Here is a 24,784-nt window from a genome sequence, read left to right as displayed (position 1 = left end):
GCTTTAACCCGCTGCGCCACCAGGGAGGGCCGAAATAACTATTTTTTAAAAGGTTTGTTTTATTTATTTATGCATACAAGAACTGAGGTATAGGCCAGAGGTGGGGGGGGGGGCTGAGAGGACTCACCAGAGACAGAGTGGGGAGCAGAACAGTCAGATCGACGAAGTACACTGCTGAGGGGTGCAGTGGGTGAGAAAGGACAGGGCTGCTGCGCCACATGGGTCAGCTCCTTGGCTGGGGATAGAACTCGTGGCTGGTGATAGTTTGACAGCACTGAGACTTCAACCCCTGCCACCACCAAAAGCTCCCAGTGAATGAATCCACTAAGGCTGTGAGACGGGCCACAAGGAGGACTGCCATTTGTGTGCCATAAATGTAAGAAACATTCTAAGTGCAAACCCCCACCCAGCCAGAAAGCCCGGTAAGCAGTAAGGCTTCTATCATGGCCAGTGTCACTGTCACCTGAAAATGTCAAAGGGTGCAGTGATGAGCTAGGGAACCTGGCTCACACAGGACGCATTATATTGACACCTTAAGCTTGCACAAGGTTACACTTAATTTATTTACTAAAAAGGCTAATTCTTGATTTGTGGGATAAAATATGACTGAATTTTATACTTTTGTATAAAATAAGGAGAACATGCCAGGGTTAATTGTTCCAGTCCATGTGAAATATGCCTCGCTTTTAGGATGAAAAGACACTTAAGGAAACTTTGACATTCAAAAGCATCAGAAAGCATGTTCTGGGTCTCTTCAGACTACAATGGCACAAGGTTAGGGGCAGGGTTACAATGGTACTGCCAAGATGCCAAGGACCGACTGGCACAACAAGTGAAACCCGGAAGCTCTCTGTCCAAACAACTGGACAGGGCACCCCATGGCCATGTCGCTGACAGACGCCGCTCACACACAAGCAGACAAGGAACAAGATGGCACAACCAAATCTGATAAAAAATTTTAAGTCACAGCTTTTTTCCATAACCATGCAGAAAACTATATATATATATAAGAAGTAGAAAGCATTTTTCTTGTTCTAGAAGTCAGTTTGCAAAGTGTCGTCTTACTATGCACTGTGGGGGAATCTGGAAATGCTAACTTTGCTTTTTCTATCATAGAAAGATGAGTGTCAAATACAAATCAGCAGCCTATATATTTGAGAGAGCTAAATCTGGTTTACCTTTATATCCAAGCATGCAGTACTTTATCTTACAAACGATAGGTAGGTAATAAACTGTCCATTGAATGGCACTGCACCACATTGTTATATAGACACCACCATCCCACAAGGAAGCTGGAAGTGCTCATTCATATATGCCACCTTGAACCTGCCTTTTTAGCGAGGTAGGCAGCGCGTCAGTCTCATAATCTGAAGGTCCTGAGTACATATATGCCACCTTGAATGCTAAAGCAAGAAAGATGAGGACGAGTAAGACAACAACCCCGAAGAGGACACACCTTGAAATACCACGGAATATAAGTCTTAAAGCAGTTCGGTGTTTCAAGTGAATTAGCCTTATAAACCTGAACACAATTTCTACATGGCTCGTTACTTCATGTCAAGAATATCACTAATAGAAATACTCTTGTAGCAATGTTCTCCAAAAGCCTCAGGGAAGTCATCAGTTCTGCACATAATAGATATTTCAAATACACTCTGCTGTTAGTTACTGGATTCAGGAAAAGAACGATGCATTACATACCAGATAACTTTCCAAGGCTTCTGAGATAAAGTTTTAATTCTATACTACAGCTTCTAATTTCTAAGAAAAAGCATATTGCTCCTGTTGGTACCTACTTATTTGCAGCCTTTAAACAACCTTCACACATACTTGCTTATATCTGCTCACACTGCCTCCAGCATTCATCCTTTCTTCATTCATTTGGTCAAGCAACAAGCATTTCCCAAACTCCTGTTATGTGTCAGGCACTCTACTAAGCACTGTGGATACGTAAGAAATAAGACATAGGGGTTTTATTCTTATGGCAGTTACATTCTGAAGGGAAGTGACACAAAAAGACAACAAAATATGAAGATAACGGTAACTGCTGTGAAGAAAATTAAACAATGCAATTAAATACAGTATTTATTTAGAACAGGAACACCGAGGTGTAATGTTTCGGCTGTTACTTAAATGCCAAGAAGCTAGCCCTGCTACTTCCAGTTAAATTCTTTCATCTTGGGAAGCACTAGAATACCCCCAGCTTGCTCTCTGCTTTTCTGAGGTCCTCATACCTCTTGCAAGCTCTCACCACACCTGTACTGGAATCCGTGTTTTGTCACTGTGCCTACGTGCACCCAAGACCCTAATTAAGATCCATGAGTTCGGGTGCCTCTGGGTCCCTAAGACCGAACGGAAAAGCACTCCAAAAGGGTGGAATAGATGAGTCAGGCAATACAGCTGCCTTAGTATATCTGATGAAACTGACAACACCAAAGAGAAATATGGTCATGGGAACGTGAGGCACAGAAATGAGATACGTCGATTTTACTGTAAAACATTATGGAAAATAAAAAGTTACATATTCGTATTAAAAGGACGAGCCACCTGAGTTTGGAAAAGAATGACCTTTCTGACAATTTCATTCTCTGACATGCTGTGGAATCAAGGGCAGAGACTGCCTAATCACTACACTGTCAAAGCCCTTCCCTTCTAAAATGTGGGTTCTGTGTAATCACTAAGCAAGCTTTTCTTACTCTTTACCCCCAAATCTAGCAGAACTCCCCACAACAGGTGCTTTAATAAATGTCTGCTTAATGAATTAATGTTAGGTTTTGAAGTTCACTCCCGTAGTTTCTCTTCATCAAAAAAGAACATATTCAAATGCCATGGGTGATAAATCAATATTAATTGGGGGAAAATTCTGCTTCAGATAAAATCACATAGTAGTTAAGTAGCTATGGAAATTTAAGAGCCAACAGTATGAAAACATTGCAAATTAATGATGACTTTAAGAGAAATTATACATTATTCGCTAAACCTGCAGAAAATTTATATACAACACTCAGTGTTTATAAGGAATAGAACAAACTGTTGAGATTATAAGACATCAAGTACACCGAATATATATGTAAATGAAACTTGATTCCACATTTTAAATGAATGGAAAAATGTTAACATTTAACTAAAAAACCAATGTCAAGTGCAGTATGAATCTTTTCTGAACAGAGTAACTTAGTTATGCCACAAGTGTTGTATAATAAAGCCCCTAAAGTGGCATTTAAACCTAATGGTATGGGCAATATTCATCTAGTGACTTGTGAGTCATGTCCTTGAGTTATTCTATTTACATTTGAACAAAAAAGCACCTAAAGCGATAGAAAATATCACAACTATTAAAAGAAACATGAATATATTAGATGAATAAAATAAAATAATATGGTTAAATAAAGCCCAGACTCAAAAACTCTGTAGAGTTAAACTTCCCATCCAATAGGCTAAGGTCATAATGACTACATAGTACTGTCAGGGATGCACTCCTGACACTTACATCATGTTATAGGGTGTTAATTTAAAAAATTAATGAAATAATAACTGAAAATTTCCAAACTTAGCAAAAGACATAAAGCTACAGATTCTAGAAGCTCAGTGCTGAATGAATTCCAAACAGGAAAAATCCAAAGAAATCTATGCTAATGGCCCTCCCTGGTGGCTCAGGAGGTTGAAGCAATCTACATGGCATGGCAGACTTTTCCTGCCTCACCGCTGCTCTCCTCAGCAGTGTACTTCATCAATCTGCCTGCTCTGCTCTGACTCTGTCTCTGGTGACTCCTCTCACTGCCCCCACACCTCTGGCCTGTACCCCAGTTCTGTATGAATAAATAAATAAATCTTAAAAAAAATCTATGCTAAGCTATAACACTATCTAAGCTTTCAAAACCTCATAAAAAAGCCAAACACCTTACCTATAGCAGAAAACAGTTTGAATGACAGCACCTTCTCATCAGAAACCATAGAGGCCAAAAGGAAGTGACACAATATTTTCAAGAGCTGAAAGAAAAGAACTGTCAACTGAGAAGTCTGTATCAGGCAAAAAAATCCTTCCGAAATAATGGGGCTAAAAAAGCTTTCTCAGCTGAAGGTAAACCAAGAAGACATTACTAGCAAACCTATCCTTAAGTAATGACTAAATAAAGTACCCTAAACAGTATATAATTGGTAACCAAAGAGATATAGAACATAAGAAAAAAAAGGCCTATCAGAATGGGCTAAAAAAAGACAGCATGAAAAATAAGACTATTCCTTTTCTTGTGAAAAACTGGCAAGAGTGATACAGGGAAATTAATGAATTTCTTTAACTTGATAAATACTACCCCCTCAAAATGCCTACAGTTAACACTATATTTAATGATGAAAAATTGAATGCTTTCCCCTGAGGAACAAGACAAGGATATCAATTCTCATGTCTGTTATTTAACAGTATATTGGAAGTTGTAATCAGAGTAGTAAGCCAAGAAAATGAAATCAAAAGCATACAAATTGCGAACAAAGGAATAAAACTGAAACTATAGATTACATGATTGTCTACAAAGAAAATCTCTGGGAATCTACCAAAAAACTTAAAACTACTGAATAGGAAGTTTAACAAGGTGGTAGGATACAAAGATAAAAAAAATCAATCACATTTCTAGATACAAACTGAAAAATATGGAGTTAGATATTAAAAGCAAAATACCATTTAGAATGGTGCCAAGGAAATTATTTAGTTGCATATAAACCAAGTAAAGGAGAACATACTAGTACTCATGGATCAGAAGACTCAACAAAATGTCAATTCTCCCCAGATTGATACGTAGGTTTAAGGCAATTTCTATCAAAATCCCAGCAATGTTTTAGAAATATAGGTGAGTTTATTCTAAAACTGAAATGGAAAGACACAGGACCCAGAATAGCTAAAGGAATTTTGAAAAGAGCACAATAAAGTGGGAGGGATCACTATTCTTGATGTGAAGGCTTACTACAGAGCTAAGCATAACTGCAATTAAGACGGTGATCCTGGCAGAGGATAAATACATCGATCAAAGGGACAGAACAGAGAACCCAGAAATAGAGTCACACAAATATGCCTGACTGGTTTTGGCCTGCAAAAGCAAGTCAATGAAGGAAGGACAGACTTTTCAACAAATGGTGCCAAAGTAACCGAACAATCACTGGAGGGGGGAGCTCAGGCTAAATCTTACAACTACATAAACATTAACTCAAAATTCATTAGGAGCTTGAACACAAAATGTAAATCTATGAAACTTTCAGAGGCAAATAAAGGAGAAAATCTTTAAGCTCTAGTTCTATACAAAGAGTTCTTAGATTTGCTATCAGAAGCACAATCCATAAAAAGAAAAACTGATTAACTCTTATCAAAACTGAATCTTTTCCTTAGGTGAGAGAACCGCTAAGTAAATAAAAAGATAAGCTACAAGGTGTAAAAAAAATATTTTCAAACATACAAAAACAAAGAATTTCAATTCAGTACATAGATTACTTTTATATATTACTTTTAAAAAGGCTTCTTAAACTCAAGAGAAATAAAATAATCCAGCTAGTAAATGAATATGACACAAACACAAATTTCATTGAAATAAGCAAAAAGATGTTCAATATTATCATTAGGGAAATGCAAGTTTAAAACTACAATGGTATCTCCTATATACCTATTCAAATGACTAAAACAAAAATATTATATAATGCCAAATGCTGGAAAATGTGTGGAAATTAAGAAACAAAATTAATTAGAAACACTATCACTCACACTGCTGATGGGACTATAAACTACTCTAGGAAAAGAACACACGCATTCTCCTATAAAATCTTACAAAAATTACCATGCAACTCAGCTATGACACTCTTGGGCATTTATCCCAGAGAAATCAAAACTTGCAGTCACAAAAATACTTGTACACAAATGTTGCAAAAGGCAAAATCTGGAAACAACCTACAGCTCCTTCAACAGGTAAATAAATTGTCATACCTGTGTACTATATAATAAACTCAGCAATACAAAGAACAAACAATTGGCTCACTCAGAAACTTGCATTGGCCTCTGGGGAGTTATGCTGAGTGGGAAAAGTCACTCTCAAAAGTTTGTGTACACTATACCACTGTATTTAAATAGCACTCATGAAATGACAAAATTTCAAGAAATAAACACATTAGTGGTTGCCTGGAGTTACGAAGGGGAGAAGGTTCTGGCCACAAAAAGAAAGCACAGGGAATCCTTATACTAAAACTGTATTTTGCCTTTTTGCTGGACATAGGAATCTATACAAAAGAACTACACACAACACATGCACGCACACACGAGTGCACACGGGAGATCAATGGATCACATACCTGTCAGCTTTCCTGTTATGATACTACTATAATAACGCAAGCTGTTACCAATGGGAGAAATCAGGGTGTATGGGATCTATAGGGTGCTTACATGTAAAACAACCAGCTCAAGATGAAAATTTTAAAGACAATAAAGCCAGCAATATGTGAAAAGGAATGAAAAGGAAGTGAGGAGTGGCTAGCATGACTCCAAGGTTTCAGAAGTTTTGCGGTGCCCAGCCAAAACACATATCACATTATTTTAAAAAAATGTGATTACTCCTTAAAAAAGGGCTGTGAAGGAAATCCGAAAGACTCTTCATTGACTAGAGACTGGGTTTACCCCCCAACCCCCAACTGAGACTGTTTAAACTGTCAGAGCAAAATGTTTTGTGGTGGGCAGGTTTAATTTTTTAACTTCTTTCCAGCGTCTCCTTCTCCCAGTGTACTGCGGAGTGGGAGAAAGCTTTTGACAGAGAGTAGATTGGTCAAAAGGGGGAAAAAAACTTCATATTTTACACATCTGAAAGTAGTAGGTGTATCTGTGATCTGTTACTTATAATTAAAACTTCCTATAACAATTTCATTTCTAAAAATTTTATTCTAGTGTATTTATTTAGATTAAAATATACCAATGAAGAGTTCAAAAAACTAGGTAAGAACAGCCATATCTCTCTGAGGCTATTAGGTGACTGAACAAAGAATTTTCTAGAATATGAGCTGGACTAGGTCTACAATGCAAGCAACAAAGCTGAACACACAATGGCTTGACATGAAATATTAGATAAGTTCATATTTCTCATTATATAAAATAGTTTATGAAGCTATTGTGCAAGAACAAAGTATTAGAAACAGCATTTTTACCAACTTTTTATGATGAGCTTTTAAAAAGTCATTTGAGGAAATGGCTAATATATTTCAAACAAATTCATTATGTAGGTACTATTCATCCCTCTTTCAACCTCTCTTGCATTCCAAGTAAAATCTGGTACAAACATTAAAAATGCTGATCACCCCAAACGACTGCCAAACTCATAAAAGATTACAAATTCTAAAATAATGTTTTTTTGAAGTAGGGTTATTATGTAGGATGAAGTCGAGCTCTATTGGTGACTGCAACATTCAAGTCAGAACATTCAATGGCCTAGCTGTAAGCATTAAAGTTTCTCATATAAATGAGTGTTTTTTATAGCACTAAAATTCTATCATCTAAGCACTGATTATATTTCAGAAAAAGGAACTCTTTCTACAAAAGAAAAATATAATAATGAAAAGAATCAATATCCCAAAAGAATACCCTGGAGTTTGGGGGTAGAGTATTTTACGGTAGGGGGGAAGAGTGCTTTGCTTTCACAGTAGAAATTATGTAAACATATTCGCCCACACCACAAAAATCCATGAGAAAGGCTCAAATCTGAACACTATAAGTGCATTATAAAAATCTATGCTTATGAGTTTATACTGCATTTGTTTGAAGCAGTATGGGGTAAATATCTATTATAATTTCAAATACAGTGAATCATTCTACAGGCTTATAGAGAGAAAAAGTCCTTCCTTAGGTGCATCATCTAAAGCAACTTTTATTAGAATGCAAGTTCTTTGAGTCAACCATTTTAAATACCACTGAGTACTTCCATTAATACCTGTCCACCTTCCTGTCCCAGATACTCTAAAAGAACCTGTAGTCTAATGTCTGTGTCTGCTAAGCTGAGAGACTGAAGATGTTAAGTATCACCTCCACTGCAAAAAAAATAAAAGCACTTTCCACTGTACGTCTCTTTTCTTTTGCACAGCATTGAAATGCGTTCAAGCGTGTCTCTACATCTCTAGTCATTATTAGGCTTCTGCTGGTGTTACTGCTGACTCTGCAGAACAGCTGTGGCTCCACAAAGGCTAGTTAGTGTCCAACGGCTAGATTTTTCACAGAATTCTGCTTATCATCATGGAAATCAGAAGGCGGTACATGTGAGTTAGAGGCGGTGCTATCCTATTTGATCTTGCTATGCATTGTAATTAGCACGCCTTTCCTTACTTCCTTGTTTTTTCTAACTGTAGTAGGAAGAGCTGTTTCTGTCTCCAAGAACCAGCTGGTCCCTGGAAGGAGGTGGGGTGAGGAGAGGAATAATGATGAGCCAGTGGCCTCAGCGGACTAGATGGATGGCAGTAAGGCTCGTGTTCTGAGCCTCCTCATGGCTCTCAAGTAGACATACAATAGCTCGATGACATTCAAAACAAGAGACACCAAGGACGCCAGCATGAAGAGGATAGAGGATGAAGACGCTTTCCTTTGTGGGGCGAGAGAGAAAGCAGTACAGCTGTGTGGGCTGGGGCTGTGTTTACAAGTATAAACCGCTTCCAGCCTGACTCCACAGATGTCCCACTGGGTCAGTGAGAGGCCACCTTGAGGACAGACTTGAAGAACCCAATGGTGTAGGTGGGCAGCAAGCCCCTTCATGCCTTCAGCCTGCTGTGTCCTTCAACACCATACTTGTACCCTTGATTCTATCTCCGTAAGCACCTCCATGTAGACACCAATGATGTGGGCGACTCAGAGTTTCTTACAGAACTTCTCTTCCTTTCAAAACACACAGAACACATGTGCTAGGTACAAGAGCGTGGGGACACACAAATATGAGCTGCAGGGCCCAGAAGTGCACACGAGAGACTGGGAAGGATTTATCACAAAAGACGTTTTCACAACCAGGTTGCCGAGTGTTACAACGAAGGACAAATTGCTCATCATCCAGGCTGACACAATAGCTGTCCCCAGTAGCAGGGTTTAGAAAATGATGAGGATGGAGAGCTGTGCCTTCCCTCCAGGGATGGAGCAGGCTTGAGCCTTTTCAAGAAGTTGACTTAAGGCACTCCAGTCACATGTGGCCTGTTCACTATTGTCTCACTTTAAAGAAGTGAAGCAGGTATGCCAAGGAACCACTCCTTGAGGAGGGAGTAATATTAAAAAGTTCAAGCCCTGAAAACTGTCTTAAGTCTAAGCCTGCTATTCTTTCCTTCCTTACTCCTTCCCCCAGTGAAAGAAAATTGATGGCAAAAACTTATATGGATTCATCTTTAAATAAAGTGATTAACTGTCTCTCTCTCTCAATAATGGGACAGGTTTCATAAATGGGGGAACAAAATAGACACATCTAAATAATTCCAAAATAGAGCAATCACCAAAGATTAACATTTAAACATAGAAAATGAATTAAATATTCACATGTGGGCCCTCCCTGGTGGTGCAGCAGGTTAAAGCACAGCACTAAGAAGCTAAAGCCACTTCAGCATGAGTTCGATTCCCACCCGCCACGGAGGTGACCCACATGGCACAACAGACCTCTCCTGACTCGCCCACTGCTCCCCTCAGTAGTGTACTTTGTCAGTCGGCCTGTTCTGCTCCCCACTCTGTCTCTGGTGAATCCTCTCCCCCCCCTGTACCTCTAGCCTGTACCCCAATTCTGTATGCATAAATAAATAAATAAATCTTTTTAAAAAAATATTCACATGCATATACTGCCTGATTCATCTTTACAGGTATGAGGGCCATCATCTCCCAAACAGATAATGATATTCATTTGAACATTACTTTTCTAATACTTAACTAGGTGTCAGGTATTATCATGGGCCTGGGTTCCCAGTGATGATAAAACAGAATTTTCAACTTGGTGGCTCTCACAATCAACTGGGCCAAACATAATTAAAAGTACACTATTTCATTAAATCTAAGACACAATTAATTATAAAATATACCATTATATAACATACCAGTTCAGTTCAGACGGCAACTAAGATATCCAGTATAAAATGCTCCCTAATTTCAGAAATGTGTGTCTTAGACTCAATTAAAAAGGCTAAGTAAGGGAATATACAACTACAGATTTAAGCAAATCCCACAAGGGAAATAAATAGGCACCAAGAGGTAAGTGAGAGGAAACCCAATCCAGACTGGAGAGAGTCAGTCAGGCAAAGAGTAGGAAACTCTCCTGTGAAGGGAGGAGCAAAGATTTAGAGGAGGGGAGCACTGTATTCAAGCAGCTCAAAGAGGCAGCTGTGTGGTTACCAGGAGGTGGGTAGAGGGAGCACTGCCTGAGACTTGGAGGGCTACCTCAGGCAAACACCTGGCAGCAGCAGAGACACCTAAGAGCAGAAGAGAAAGGTTCTCTGAAGCTAGGGCAAGACTCAGGCCATGGAGAAACTACTAATGGCAGTACTGGGGAAGGCTGGGGAGGCCGAATACAACTCAAGGATGCACTGAGCAATACGAGGAGGAGGGTTCTGTGCTAATGAATGGCCTGATGAGTGACAAAAAGTGATGACAAGAAGTCAGGGTGTCAGATACCCCGAGGCTGCATCTGCCAGCCTATGGAGAGGTGAGCTGGCGTCAGTACTGGCAAGGCAGTCCGAGTGCTGGGGTGAGAAAGGGGCACCGTGCCAGGGTAGCTGCCACCCTCCTAGCCCCAGACAGCTCCTGCCTGCTCCTTAACTGGGGACAGGAATCAGGTCACCGCTCATAGGGTCTTGGTGGAATGCTGATGTACTGAATGTGGACCAAGAGCCTCCGTTGAATTGATAGTAAGTGGAAACTTTTCATTAAGATTAACTTGTTTGTTGGCAACAGAGTTGTTGCCTTTTTTCTTTCTTTTTTTTTTTTTACTTCCAGGAGGAGTAATAGTAACACACCCACCAATCTGTTGAGGGTGGTGAACCCGCATCAGACACAAGACAAAGCTGTGCAAAACTGAAGAACAGCTATTTTTCTCCATGTCCTCCAGAAAGCCCTATTTCTGTCAGAAATGTGTCCAAGCAAAAGGTTTTTGCCTCTAACTTAGAGCATGCTAGAGAAATGGATCTTACCTTAAAATGGATTACCACTGATTATTATAGCACCAACTCACCATTTATAAAACAAATGTACTCAGTGTATTAAGATGGCATTCATCATATTTAATATTTTCTCTTCTCCAAATTAAAAATCTCTAATTCCCAAAGATAGATGAACATTCCAAACAATTAAAGGAATTAAAAAAGAAAGATACTTTTTAAAATAAACATGGTATAAATGTACCAGCTAATAAGCAATACCATTCAGCTAATTTGTTTCTTCATTTAATGGCTATTACTCACAGCAAGTCAGTGAGAAAATAACACTAAAAGTGAAACCTAAGAACGGAGCAAGGTTAATGCAGTTTACAGTGCTTTAATCATCCAAGCTTGGTTACAAATGTTATCCAAGGATAAAAACTGCAGTCCCCTAAAATGGAATTTTTAAGCAAATAATCAAATTATAAGGTTTTAAAGTACACACGGTACTTTTTTGGTTGCTTTAAAAACACATTTTAGACAAAATGTCCTCTATCACATGGATCATGAAAGTAATCCTATTAAGCTAAAGTCAGGGAAACTTACAGTTTATAATTAATACATTCTTCAAGGTTAATTGAAAATAAACCACTGGCAGTATAAAGTTAGATATTTATTCTCATTAGTTTTTCAAATCCAAACAGTGCTTAGGCTGCGGAGATTCCAAAGTGCCTTTGAAAACTGAGTTTCTTCTTCAAAAATAAGTGGATTAAAATAAGTGAAAGTTAAATAATCCCCTAAAACACTCTGGTGTGGCTTAGAGAAGGTATCAGATAAACAAGAAACAATGCTATGGGGAGAAAAGAAAAAAATCAATAATTATAACTAATTTACTGTTGATTAGCAATTTTCTAGAATGCCATGAAGTTCTTCTCAGATATTTTATTCTGAAAAAGTTCTCACTAAGCATTTTGAAAATATACAGACCTGAGATTCAAAGCGATGAAAATAACTGAGAATGAGTCATCTTAACTAAGCAAATGGTTTATAGGAAAGCTAATAGCCTCTTGCTGAACATTATTTTTGAACCACTAAGATATTTTCAATTTTAAAATATGAATGTAAAACTTCAAGTTTCTGCGGCAACACAGAAAAGTGCTTAGATAGTGCCACTCCGTTCCTTACTACAACACTTGTACAAACCTGAAATCAACAACTTTTCTTGGGCTTACCAAGAGAATTGAGGACATCAATAAACTAAAGTTAAAGAATTTGGAGAGACAGGGAAACACAGAGAATCATGTCCAAGATCAGCTTACCTGGACGAAGGTGCTAGAGTACTATACTCGTAGTAAAACTTAAATGGTTATGTGGACAAAGGTTTACAAAAGAGAGCAGATGGGGGCCCAATCTTAGGTGGCTTCTATATTCTGATGGCTTTACCTCCAGGAACTTCACCAAAGTCTGACTAGAAAGTTCCAGAACAATCTCTTCCAATCTCTTCTGGTAAGAGGAAGAGAAAAGTAACAGTTTTTAAATACACCCTTGGTGAAGCTCCAATAAAAATATCTCTTTTGTGTGAGAGAAAAGTAACCATTTGAAAATATACCCAGAGGAAAAATAACAGTTTAGGGATAAGCTCCAGACTGTTCTCCATAACAAAGGCCAACACTTCAAAGAAAAACTTAGCAGTCTTATATATCCTGGGAGAGGGAAAACTAGCTAGCTACAGCCCCCTCTAGCCTTTTTGATTTAAAACCTGAAAAGAAAGATTAGGGCAGTGGGAGGAAAGGTTAAGAAATACTTTTGAAGACTACAGCCTAGGATCAGGACTACGAAGAACATTTAGTCCTATGACTACAGGACATTTCCCCTCCCCTGTGTCGCTAGGCTTCCCATACAGTAACAGTGGACTACTGCTTGAAAGTTGGGAGAAACAGACTTTTAAAAAAGAGTTCTTAGGAAAATCCAAAGACAATGGGAGACAAAAATAATAAAAAAATAACACAAGAAGAAAGTAACATTGCTGGAAACTACACCTACAAAAAGTATTAAAACACAGCCCAGTTCCTAACCAAATTAACCTAAAATCTTACATTAAAGGCCCATTTACCTTAGTTTCTATTACCAAACACTAAAAAGTATACTGAAAGAAGAAAACAACTCTATTTGTTATTATTGCCTCAAAAGAATTATATATCTTAGAATTAATATAACTAAGGAGGTAAAAGACTTATACAATAAGAGCTATGATATGGCATTAAAGGTGACATAAAAGATGGAAGGATATCCTATGATCATGCATGGAGACAATCAATAAAATCAAAATGACTATCCTGCCTAAAATGATATAAAATTTAATGTAATCCCCATCAAAATACAAGCAACATTTTAAAATAAACAAAAATATTGACACTTATATTGAACCACAAAAGGCCTCAAATTGCACAAACCCCAAAACAAAGGACAGAAAATGAGATATCATATCACCTAATTTCAGACTTTAAAGCAACAGTACTAAAAACAATATGATATAGGCACAAACATACACACATGGATAAACTAAATATAATAATAATCAAAAGGCCAGAAGTAAATCCATGTACATATGAGCACTTAATTTACAATAAAGCAGCTATCACCAAGCAGGGAATATTGATAACTGGTGCTGGGAAAATTGTAAAGCCACATATAAAATAATGAATACAGATCACACACAAATTGCATATACAAAACAAACTCCAAACAGATTAAAGATTTAAATATTAAAAAGAATAAAGAAAACACTGGCAATATGTCCCATGATGGCAAGAACATTGACATTTTTGGTGAAAAGCTTTTATAGTGAAAGAAAATAAAAGACAATTAAAAAGACACTAATGAATGGAAGAAAATAGTCACATATATAAGATATTTAAGAACCCACACAATTCAACAATGAAAAAACAAGCAACCCAATGAATAAAAGGACAGCAGATATGAATAGACAAGTCACCCAAGAAGATACTCAGAAGGTAAACAGACACATGAAAAAAATATTATCACTGCCATAAGAGAAATTCGGGTTAATGCCATAATCAGCAAGCATCGAACGCCTGCGAGAACGACACATGTTAAAAAGACCACCAACAAGAGTTGGAGAGCGTGTGGAGAACGAACCGCATGGCACTCTTGGTGGGGATGTAAACTGATGCAGCTGTAAATGGAGCTCTGTAGCTCCTTGTTTGATGGTACAGCAGACAGAAGACCCGGGCGCAGATCAGAGTTCATGTACCAGTGGGGAGCAGATTTTGAAAGCTGTGCCATTTCTGAAAAAGCACCAATTGGGTTTGAAACTCATGGACGCTGAAAGCCATAAGAGCCAGAGAGCAGATGGATTTGGATACACACTCTCTGGAGGTTCTGGCCTGGCAAAGAGCCACCACCTGGCCATCACTGCACCACCACCTGGCCATCACTGTTACCTCCTATTCGACCATGTATTGGAATGGCATTGCCTCTCTGGCTAGTGGTGTCGGCCTCTGCAGGAACTTGCTACTCTGCAACAGCTCTCTAGTGTCTTTCATTTTTGGTTCTGTAATTTAAGTCAATTTTATCATTCATTGAACACTGACAGGCTGTGCCCTGATACTGGATCATTTATGGTTTTGTATAATGAGCTATTTCAAGAATATATGTCACCCACTAGTTCAAAACAAAATCCTCTCAAATGTCAACCCTAGGCAGAGAAAAGGGATGCCTTTCTTGCCCTACGCTCAATGAGCATCCCCTTCAATCTCTCTTGATCAGGCTGTACAACTGCTCTTGCTTGCAGTTCTAATTGCATCTGCCTATTTCAACCCTATTGCATTCCCCCTTCTTTGTTGTGAGGAATTTCTTTGAGCTTCTGCAAAGCAAAGTGCACTGTAAAACGTGCCACCCATTTATAGGCACTTCAAAGCAGGCACACAAAATAAAATCAGCCATTCTTATCTACAGAGTCCATGCTAGTATTTCCAAATGTGAAGTCATAGGAGCATGTGAAGTCATAGGAGCCATAAAGAACTTAATGGTCATGGCTAGGAATTTCATTAACATATATGTATATATAACAATAAGCAGAAGCCATCAAAACAATTACAATTACATTTTTCTTTTTTAATCAGGCAGTTTTTATTTCAGTAAATTAAGAACTATGTATGGCCTTTGGCTTAAAATAGCCCAACATCACATTGTGTTCACAAAAGATATTTGTTCACAAACACGACCTCTAAGTATCTTGCAACAGTACACAGATTAAAACAATGACTTTCATTCACATGTGTTCAAATCTAGAGTATGGTAGGAATTTCATTATATATACACGCACAGTCAACTCTCTCAAAAAGAAATAAAATTTATGCTTAAGTGATTACACAAACCTCTGCATAAGTAATCATGCAAGCCTAATTTATACATTTTTATAAGTATTTTATTAAAATTGTAAAAGATATACAAAACATATGAGGGTGATTGTTTTGCATATAACAGGCACAGTAGGGAGGATTATATCCATTTTCAACTATAACGTGAAATTTCATGGTAATACAGCTGTTTGATCCTAAAATATAAATCTTACCAAAGTCTCAAATTTCCTTTTTTTGGCTATCAGGGTATAAAGATTTAAAGGTCTGATTCTAGCTGGGGAAAGGATATACTGGAACAAGTCTCATGACCAAACAGCTGCAGCTTCTAAACAGTTTTATTATACTCAGAGTTAGGCACTAATTTATTCTTTAAATTTTCCATCCAGGACTCTTTCTATATAAATGAAAGGAAAAAGTAACAATATTTAGAGAGCTGGTCTATGAGTCCCTCATTGCACGAAAGCAGTAAAGAGGTATTTTATTTTTAGACGCAATCTTATTTGTGGCACCCTCTTGGGGTTTTGTTTTTTTGTTTTTTTTTTTTGTTTTTTTTTTTTTAAGTATCTATTCTCTCTTCGGTCCATAAACCCTAGAAAGGCAAGAAACTAAGGTTTATTCATCCTTGTAACTCAAAGTGCTCTATACATGAACCTCTAGGAATCAAAGGTCACATTTAGAGTTGGTTTCCTAAGAGCAGAGGCCCATTCTCACCCCTTTTCACTCTGGGCCCATCTTGTTGGCACTAACAGTGTGATTTTGAGAACCAAGTATAAGTTAGCAAGCATATTTTAATAAACAAGTTAAATCAAACGCATGGAAAGATAAAACAGAATCATAGTACAAGAGGAAATACAATGTTCATGGAAAAGTCAACTTTAATGGGAGCTAACAACCCATTTCTCTTAGAGCAGAATCCCCTCAGGAATGATTTCATTTTAAAACTTCAGAAATTTATTGTAATTCAAGGCAACTCATTAAAAGGATATCATTTCATTAGGGAGTTCCTGTTTATTTAATTTCAAACTATAGTAATATTTCTTAAAGATGTATTCAAAGTACTAAATTTATCTTTATATTTATTATTTTAAATTCTTAAGCATCTAGAATCAAGAATGAGTAGTAGTGCACCATTTTCTAAGGATTTATTGGCAAAGATCTTCAGATGACTATTATCAACATAAAATACTTCCAATACCCATTTTCAAAATCAGAAAATTAATTGAATTAAAGAGATTTATGATTTAAAACCTTAAAGTACATCAACTATCACGAAGCCTTAAATCCAAAATATCTGTATTTTGTACAAATGGAAAAAATAAAAACAAAAATTTTATCATCTCTATTTACTTATTTACTAGGTACTTATTTGCCTCCATGCATATACACACATATATATTAGAGTTTAAATGTTTTGAGCTAAATTGCTAAACTGATGTGAGATATTCTAAATCATATATTTATAAAATAACACCAAAAAACTTAAAACCTTGGTCTTAACAAATATACAAAATAGCCTGAGGTCTATAAAAGAAAAATATTTAACCTAATGTTTAAAACTGTTGCAGCTTGCCATCTTAAAGACTTGAGTAAAATATGCTCACCACTGAGCAATAGCTATGGAAACTACTGAAATGATTTCCCTGAACAATCTCAGTGGTTATTACCATAGTCAAATAACAAGATTCATTTCAAGACTGTCTGAAGGGATCAACTACAGTCAAAAATCCACAATCATCCACTATTATCCCAATCCTTATTTTATAACTAAACACCTATCCAACACCCCTCAAAATTTGCACTGAAGTCCATTAAGCAATCTATGTTATTGTGTCTACTTGAAAAATAATGACTGAATTATTTCCTTGCCCATCAGTACTTGATTATAAAATAGATTTCACTACCTCCGGTTTTTTTCACTGCTACCTTTTCTCTCTTACTATTCTGCAGCTTTTTACTTGTATATATGCATGCTTAAAAAAAAAAAAAACACCATGCGACTGCAAAAAGCTAATGATTACCTAGTCATCATGATGAAACAGATCCAAAATCTGGGTTCACATATTAATTCTAGTTCATTAAGCATCATCATCACCATCACCACAGTTTTAACTATGTGCCCACATGCACAGAACACACTAGTTTTAAACTAGTTAAACATTCACAAATGTTTTCTTTTAAAAAACCAGGTACTTACCTTGTGTCTGCATTTAAGTACAACTCCATAGGCTCCTATAATAAAAAGAAGTAAATACTTTAGAGGTATGGAAACAAGCTACAGCTTTTGGAGAAATCTAAATTCTACTATATTTACATTGGTTATCTGTATACATTACAATAATGATTCCTAAATGATGATATTCTACAGTAATAATATGAAACACGGGTATTATGTTATCTTTTATAAGCCTATAATACAAGTAACCCATTCCTATCAAGTAATTTTAAATGTTTCTCCTTTTAAGGAAAATTTCACTTGAGATATTTTTTAATATAAGCTTAAAATTTCCTAGAGACAATAGCTGGACACAAGAAGTTTAAGAATAATTTCAAATTAACTCAAAAGATTCTAGGTAACTTCAAATTTAGAGCTACTCATTTACCAAATGTAAACTGAGAGTGTGGTGCCTACCTAATGTACTGTGTCCTAGTAGACATAGACCCTCCTTCTTTGGTAGTGGAATGTCTTTCCTGACAGCACTGGCCTTAGCACTCCAATTAATAATTAATAGGAATCATAAATATTTTTGCCATAAAGACCAAATTCCAGGGAACAGGTCAGGTCACACACAATCCAATATACTCTGGCCACGCATGGCTAAGCAACAGCCCTTCACCCCCCACCTTTTCTTTTGACAAGATTAATCATTACCTTTTGGGTTACTTAATCTCATCCTCTAGTCAATAACTACTTACTTAGAGGCAGGGCACACTGCTGACAGGTACCCAGGAAACTGAAGTTAAAGTTAACTGTGAACAGTCTAAATAGGAGAATCAAAATGTGATGTATGATAACTGATGTCTACAGAAATGTCAAAAACACTGACATTGATAGACAGTCAAAGCCTTCTGCGTCTACAAGAAAGGGACTTCAGGAAACTAAAAGCGAGAACTGAATCTCCAACAGAGCCTAAGGAAGCAGAACATGTCTCCCTCACTTTGGTGGAAATAGACTTTGTCACGGTTAGGACCGAACCAGTCATTACTGCCATCCAACTGAACCCCACCATCATCAGGCGACTGTCCAAGCTTCACTTAACTCTGGGGTGAAGATGAACTATCCAGGTTACAGGAATGTAGAGCTTGCTTGACAGCTTTAAATTCCCTCAATATATATGCATTGCTTAGCCAAAAAGCACCTGAGGTAGTTTACATAGTCTACAAAGAAAAAGCTAGAGCAATGATTCTGACTACAGCTTAAAGTGACATATTCTGATTTATGTCACACAGTTTGGTAGTTTTAATTAATCTGACTGATCCCTGAGAAGATAATCACCTACAGATACACTAAGAAAAATGGGGTAATGATCCAGAAAACCTTAGCCCAGAATGATTAGACTCTATCTTAGTTGTTTATATTTATTTGAAAAGGATTTATTTAACAACTTGGCATTAAAATCTGGACTATTTTTGTGTTCACACATGTAAATTTATAAATTTCTAAAATTGAAAATTTGGAATTTATTTGAAATTTCCATGATAATGAAATTTTTATAGTATTTGTTTTAAAGAGCTCAGTAAAATAAACCATAATTATAGTCATTTATCCCTGTTAACAGAATCACTTCTCAAAATCTCCAAAAGGTTATCCTTAAGAGCAAAGATTACTGAGAATGAAAAATCAAGAAGACTTAAAAACAAATTGCCGCATTTCATCAAATCAATAATGTTGCTGATTATAAGCATTATTTTACATACCATTAGGAAAGAAGTACTGCCAATTAAACCGTAGCATCGTTAACACATCCTGATTTTTGAGTTACTAAAATATGACCAAATGTATGCCTCAGAATGTAACATGGTTTGCCATTCTCAAAGATAAACAGAATGTATTCATCCATTCATCATGAATTATGTAAACTTTAACGTATACAAATAAATTTTATTACTCAAAAGAAGTCTTGATGATTTACAAACTGTAACCCCAAATTGATAGACGAATAAAAAGAATAAAATGATGGTACCCTTAAGAAACCCAACTTATTAAACTTTAAAGGTTTTTTTAAAATTTAATTTTTGGAAGATTTTTATTATTTATTTATGCATACAGAACTGGGGTATAGGCCAGACATACAGAGGCCGTGAGAGGATTCATCAGAGAGAGTGGGGAGCAGAACAGGCAGACTGATGAAGTATTCTGCTAAGGGGAGCAGCAGGCAAGGCAGAAGACTTCTGCTGCACCATGTAGGTCACCTCCCTGGCTGGGGATCAAACTTGCACTGAAGTGGCTGCGGCTAGCTTTGTAGTGCTGTACTTTAACCCACTGCACCACCACCAGAGAGGGGCCTGCTTCTTTTTTTTAAAGATTTGTGCATACAAAAACTGAGGTGTAGGCCAGAGGTGCAAGTGGGTAAGAGGATTCATTAGAGACAGAATAAGGAAGCAGAACAGGAAGATCAGAAGAGGTCTGCTGTGCTCCTTGGGTGAGCCCCTGGCAGGCCAGGGATGGAACTCATGCAGCAGATAGCTTAATAGCGCTGTCTTTAACCCTTACACCACCAGGGAGGCCCTAAACAGTTTGCAAAGGTTACTGACTTTCAATTGGAGAGTAAGATTTAAATAGCATGAGTAATTATATTTTCAACATTACTCAGGCATATATTTGAATAGACAAATATGTTAAATTAATAGAATCTGAATTAGAAATATTTTAGTGGTAGGTGAACTATACTGTTCAAAAAACACAAGAAATGCTAGACTTACCTTCACCTACAACCCCAAGGATCTCAAATTTATTCATCACATTACCAATGTTAGGAATCTTCATGAAGACAAACTCCTCTTTTGATGCAAGCCACAGAACATGGCATCCAAAAAGAACTTCTGAGAAAGTTGTGTAGTAAACAGAACAGAATGTCCAAAAGAAGAAATTCTCACAGGTTGGCAGGAACTTCACATATTTTTTCTAATGTGAAATATTAAACAATTCCCTGAAAGAACAAACACAATTAAAAGCTGTTAACTTTTTTATTTCAGGTTTTTAATAACATCCTACCTTTGTATACAGTTCTAAATGTTTTCAAAAAGGAAGAGAAGTAATGATAGGAGGGAAGAACCCCAAACTGAATACAAATGACCAGATACACCTAACGCGTACAAAATGAACCCAACCAACATAATAACCACATGAAGAGGGTCACGAGCAAAACAATTAACCTTGGCAACTTTTGAAAACAGTATGAACTACATACTCTCCTTAAGCTAAAGAACTATAAACAAGTGTTATACTCTACCAAGATCTTTCTTTTTACACAGAGATTTGAAACTTCTTTGTACCTATTCTAGGATTAAGTATATTACAGAGGATGACAACTTGGTTTCTTAGTGTGATAAAAAGAATGTGACAAATGGGAAAAGGGGGGATGCCCTGGTACTGGAGTTAAGCAAGTAAGTTCAATTCTTAACATAGAGGCATAAAAATAGGGGTGTGCGCACATGCAACGTGCACACATGCACACATATACACCATGTCTGGTCCCCAGCTCGCGACGAAAGGGCACTCCAACAGCCAGTCACTGGCAGCTCGTGTGCCAAAAATGAAATCAGGGCCCCTTGGAAAAATGGCTGATTCCCAAGCTATACAGGAAAAGGGACAAGATGAGTCTAGAAAATATTTCTTTGGTGCTAGCTTTGTGGCAGTATCGTAGCCAAAGAAGTTTATCCGAGGCATGATTACTGCTATTTTTGTGGTGCTTGAAAGGAAGGAAATGTTCAAACAATGATGGGGACCAAGTCTGAAATGCATGAGTCAGCTTGAAGAGACTCCAACCAATCAAGTAAGAAACAACTGAACCACAAAATAAATGATAGCAGATTATAATCCCTAGAATAAAATAACAATGTACCAATCCTTACTGACATAAATAAATTAATAGACAAGGAAAAACATTTTCCTAGAGTACAATTTCAAGTAATAAATGTAGTGATGGAATTTTTAAAATCACTATTTGCAACCAGGCTGATAATAACTATGTCAGACAAGTATTAATATACTCTAAAATAGTGACTGGAAGTTTGATGAGAAATAGCACATTATCTAATCTCAAAGTAGCTCCCTCCAGGAAAGCTATTAATTACAAAGGGAAAAATAGCAATCTCATATGGAATAATCCTGCCAGACAGCACATCAACTAAGTGATCAAAGTTATCGTCAATCACAGGAAAAGTCAACATCATATGCCTCCTGATAGGATGCATCAAACATCTAACCATAGGCAGCGACAGACAACCCCAAACTAGGGGACACTCTACTAAATAACTGGCCTTTAAAATTATCTAGGTCACAAACAACAAGAAACCACGGAGGAAATGTTTCAGAAAAGAAGCACTACATATAATGCATGATCTGGATGGAACCTGAATAAGAAAAAATAAATTTTTTTTCTTGTAAATGGTAACTGATAAAACTGAATTGTTTTCAAATTAGGTAACAATAGATAAAAATTGTGTTTTTTCAAAATTTTGATATAATAGTACGGACTACATAAAGCAAAGCTCTTAACAAATGGCAGAATGACTGAGAGTTGTAAGTAGGGGGAGAAAGGCTCAGCATGGCAACTCTAATTAATAATGTGCGCTATATTTGCAAGTCGCTAAGAGAGTAGATCATAAACACTCTTATCACAAGAGAAAAAATGTATCTGTTGTGATGTTTACTAGACCTATTGTGTTCCTTTTGGAAACTGTACACATATCAAATCATTACTGTATGTTATATGCTGATTTAGTTCAGTAAATGTAAACAAAATGATTAAATATAAGTCACAGTTCAGAATCTCTAAACAAGAACACCAAAGTTTTAGAGATTTAGATTGTTTGTTATATACACTATTCAGGAAAAAAAATACACATATGTGTTCAAAGGAGGAGAAAAAAGAACGATAAAGCAAATATGGTAAAACTACCATTTGAGAACTCTGGGTGAGCGGCTATATCACAGAAAATATTTTATACAATCTTCGCTTTTTTTGTAAATCTGAAATTATTTCAAAATAAGGTCTTTTGTTTCTAAAGGCCTATTCTGTATTTAAGAACAGCTGTACTAACACTAAGTATTGGTTTAAAAGGAAGAAATAAATCAAAACGAATAAAATCAAATTTTCTTTGTTGCCTAGAAAATTTGAAGCATTTGAAAAATAAGACCATCTCATGTAGTATGGAAATGTGCTCACAATGTTCATATGCTGATAAAAGTATCTAACAAAAGTCTGCAACAAACATCATTTTTAAATATTAGACTCAGTCCCTTTAAAAATCAAGAAAATGACAATAAGTCCTACTATTTATATTTATTAACATTGTTAATTAAACATTCTGATAAGTTCTAGTCACCTCAGTAAAATAAAACAACGGAATAAAATGTATATGGTTAGAAAGAAAGCCAAATAAAATTTACAGATACTGTCTATACAGAAAATTCAAAACCACCTACAAGTTATTAGAATTGTAACTTTTAACAATGTAGCTGAATATATGCTTAATATACAAATATCAACTGTTTTTGTAAACATAAATATCAAATAGGAAATGTAATTTTAAAATATTTATAGCATAAAAAGACACTTAGTATTTAGCATAATAAAAGATATTCAAAACTGCTATTCAATTATGTATATATGTTTCTTCAAAGACATTAAAGAAGATGTAAACAGCGATCCCAATTTTAAGGCTAGGAAGATTCCATACTATACAAAGATCAATTCTCTCACCACATTTACAGAGTCTTTGCAATTCCGATCAAAATCCAAAACTAACAGGATTTTCTGAGGAATTAAGACAAGTTTTTTCTAAAATATATTCCCTCCTGAGTAAGAACAGTAAGAAGGTTCAACCTTGAGGGCAGGTCTGCAAGATGTATTACCAAATATATTGAGACTTAGAGTGGCAGTTTGGAGATTCAGACAGGGTGGTTCGGGCACAGAGACAAATTAAGCAGTGCAAATGATGTGCGAATCCAGAAGTAGACAATGTCCTTACAGCTCCCATTCACCTCTTGCTTCAGAATGTCCTCAACAGAGTCTTTAGGAAAAGTGAGGTCATGTCATCACAGCTCCACTCAAAACTTCCAATGGCCTCCCATTATCATCAAGAGTGAAAGTTCAAGCTCACAGGAGCCAGTGGCTTTACCCACCCTACTTCTGCATCATCCCAGACTATTCTCTTGGCTGGTTTCACTCCAGCCACACGGACTTCCTCTTTCCACTCAATATGTAACAAGAAAGTCACGGCTATCCCTATTGCTAAATATTTCTTAGCATGCTACTGTTTGCTTTAGGTCAGATTCTTATCTCATTTTTCATTCAACATTTACACAAAATATTTTTGCGGAAAGGAAGGCAAGAGAAAGCAGACACGATACTTAGTTTAGAAAACATAATTCAATGAAATCACAAGGTTTTAAAGGATTACTGTGACAAGTGCCAGAAAATGATGCCACAGTTTTGGAAGAAGTTACATTTATTCTATTCATTCATTTATTAAACAAATAATCTAGAATGCCTAACATGTTTCCAGGAATGGGTAAACAGGACACCCAAGGCAGTGAGCTAGGCCAGGCCCTTGCCCTCGAGGGCCTTTACATTTTGCTGAGGGAGGAAAAACAAATAAGATTATTGACACATATCATGGGGGGGGGCAGAGTGTTTACTTAGACAGTGGGGCCTCTCCAAAAAGATAGCATTATAACATTTGTGGTAAAATATCAATAACAAGTAAAGCCATCCATACAAAGGTCTAGGTTAGCCACATTCCAGGTAAAAGATGCTATGAGTACTTCTGAGAATGAATCATTCTTTCATTTTCTATGGCTGATTTGGGAGAACATCCAGGAAACACTGAAATACTCTACTCTCTGCCAATATGGCTCTTTTCAAAGGAAAGAGATAAAAATCAGATCATTTCCCAGCACCCCAAAAGTTCTGTACATGAGTACATATAAAGAACATTTGGTCCCACTTATCCTCTGTGGAATTCAAAATTGAGTAATGCAAACTGGGAACCAGAATTTAAATGTGTGAGTAAATACATAACACAGGTGTCAAGAACAGTCTTTTAACTACCAGTATTCATACTGAAGGGGG

General features: G+C 36.7%; 1 protein-coding gene across 1 annotated transcript in view; it reads right to left on the bottom strand.

Annotated features, from left to right (window-relative positions):
• CDKL5 (cyclin-dependent kinase-like 5) overlaps window positions 1-24,784 on the bottom strand; it is a 144,901-nt gene that overhangs the window by 70,886 nt on the left and 49,231 nt on the right. The window contains exons 3-4 of the mRNA XM_012730240.1: window positions 20,409-20,635; window positions 17,683-17,717 (exon numbers count right to left, since the gene is read on the bottom strand). Of these exons, the coding sequence (XP_012585694.1) occupies window positions 17,683-17,717; window positions 20,409-20,472 (99 nt within the window). The 5' untranslated portion in view covers window positions 20,473-20,635. The remainder of the gene's footprint in view (window positions 1-17,682; window positions 17,718-20,408; window positions 20,636-24,784) is intronic.

The sequence above is a fragment of the Condylura cristata genome, unplaced genomic scaffold, assembly GCF_000260355.1.
Source record: "Condylura cristata isolate star-nosed mole 26May11 unplaced genomic scaffold, ConCri1.0 scaffold00027, whole genome shotgun sequence".
Classification (NCBI taxonomy): Eukaryota; Metazoa; Chordata; class Mammalia; order Eulipotyphla; family Talpidae; genus Condylura; species Condylura cristata.
Note: the sequence above shows the minus strand (reverse complement) of the source record. Positions and strands in the feature narration are given on the sequence as shown.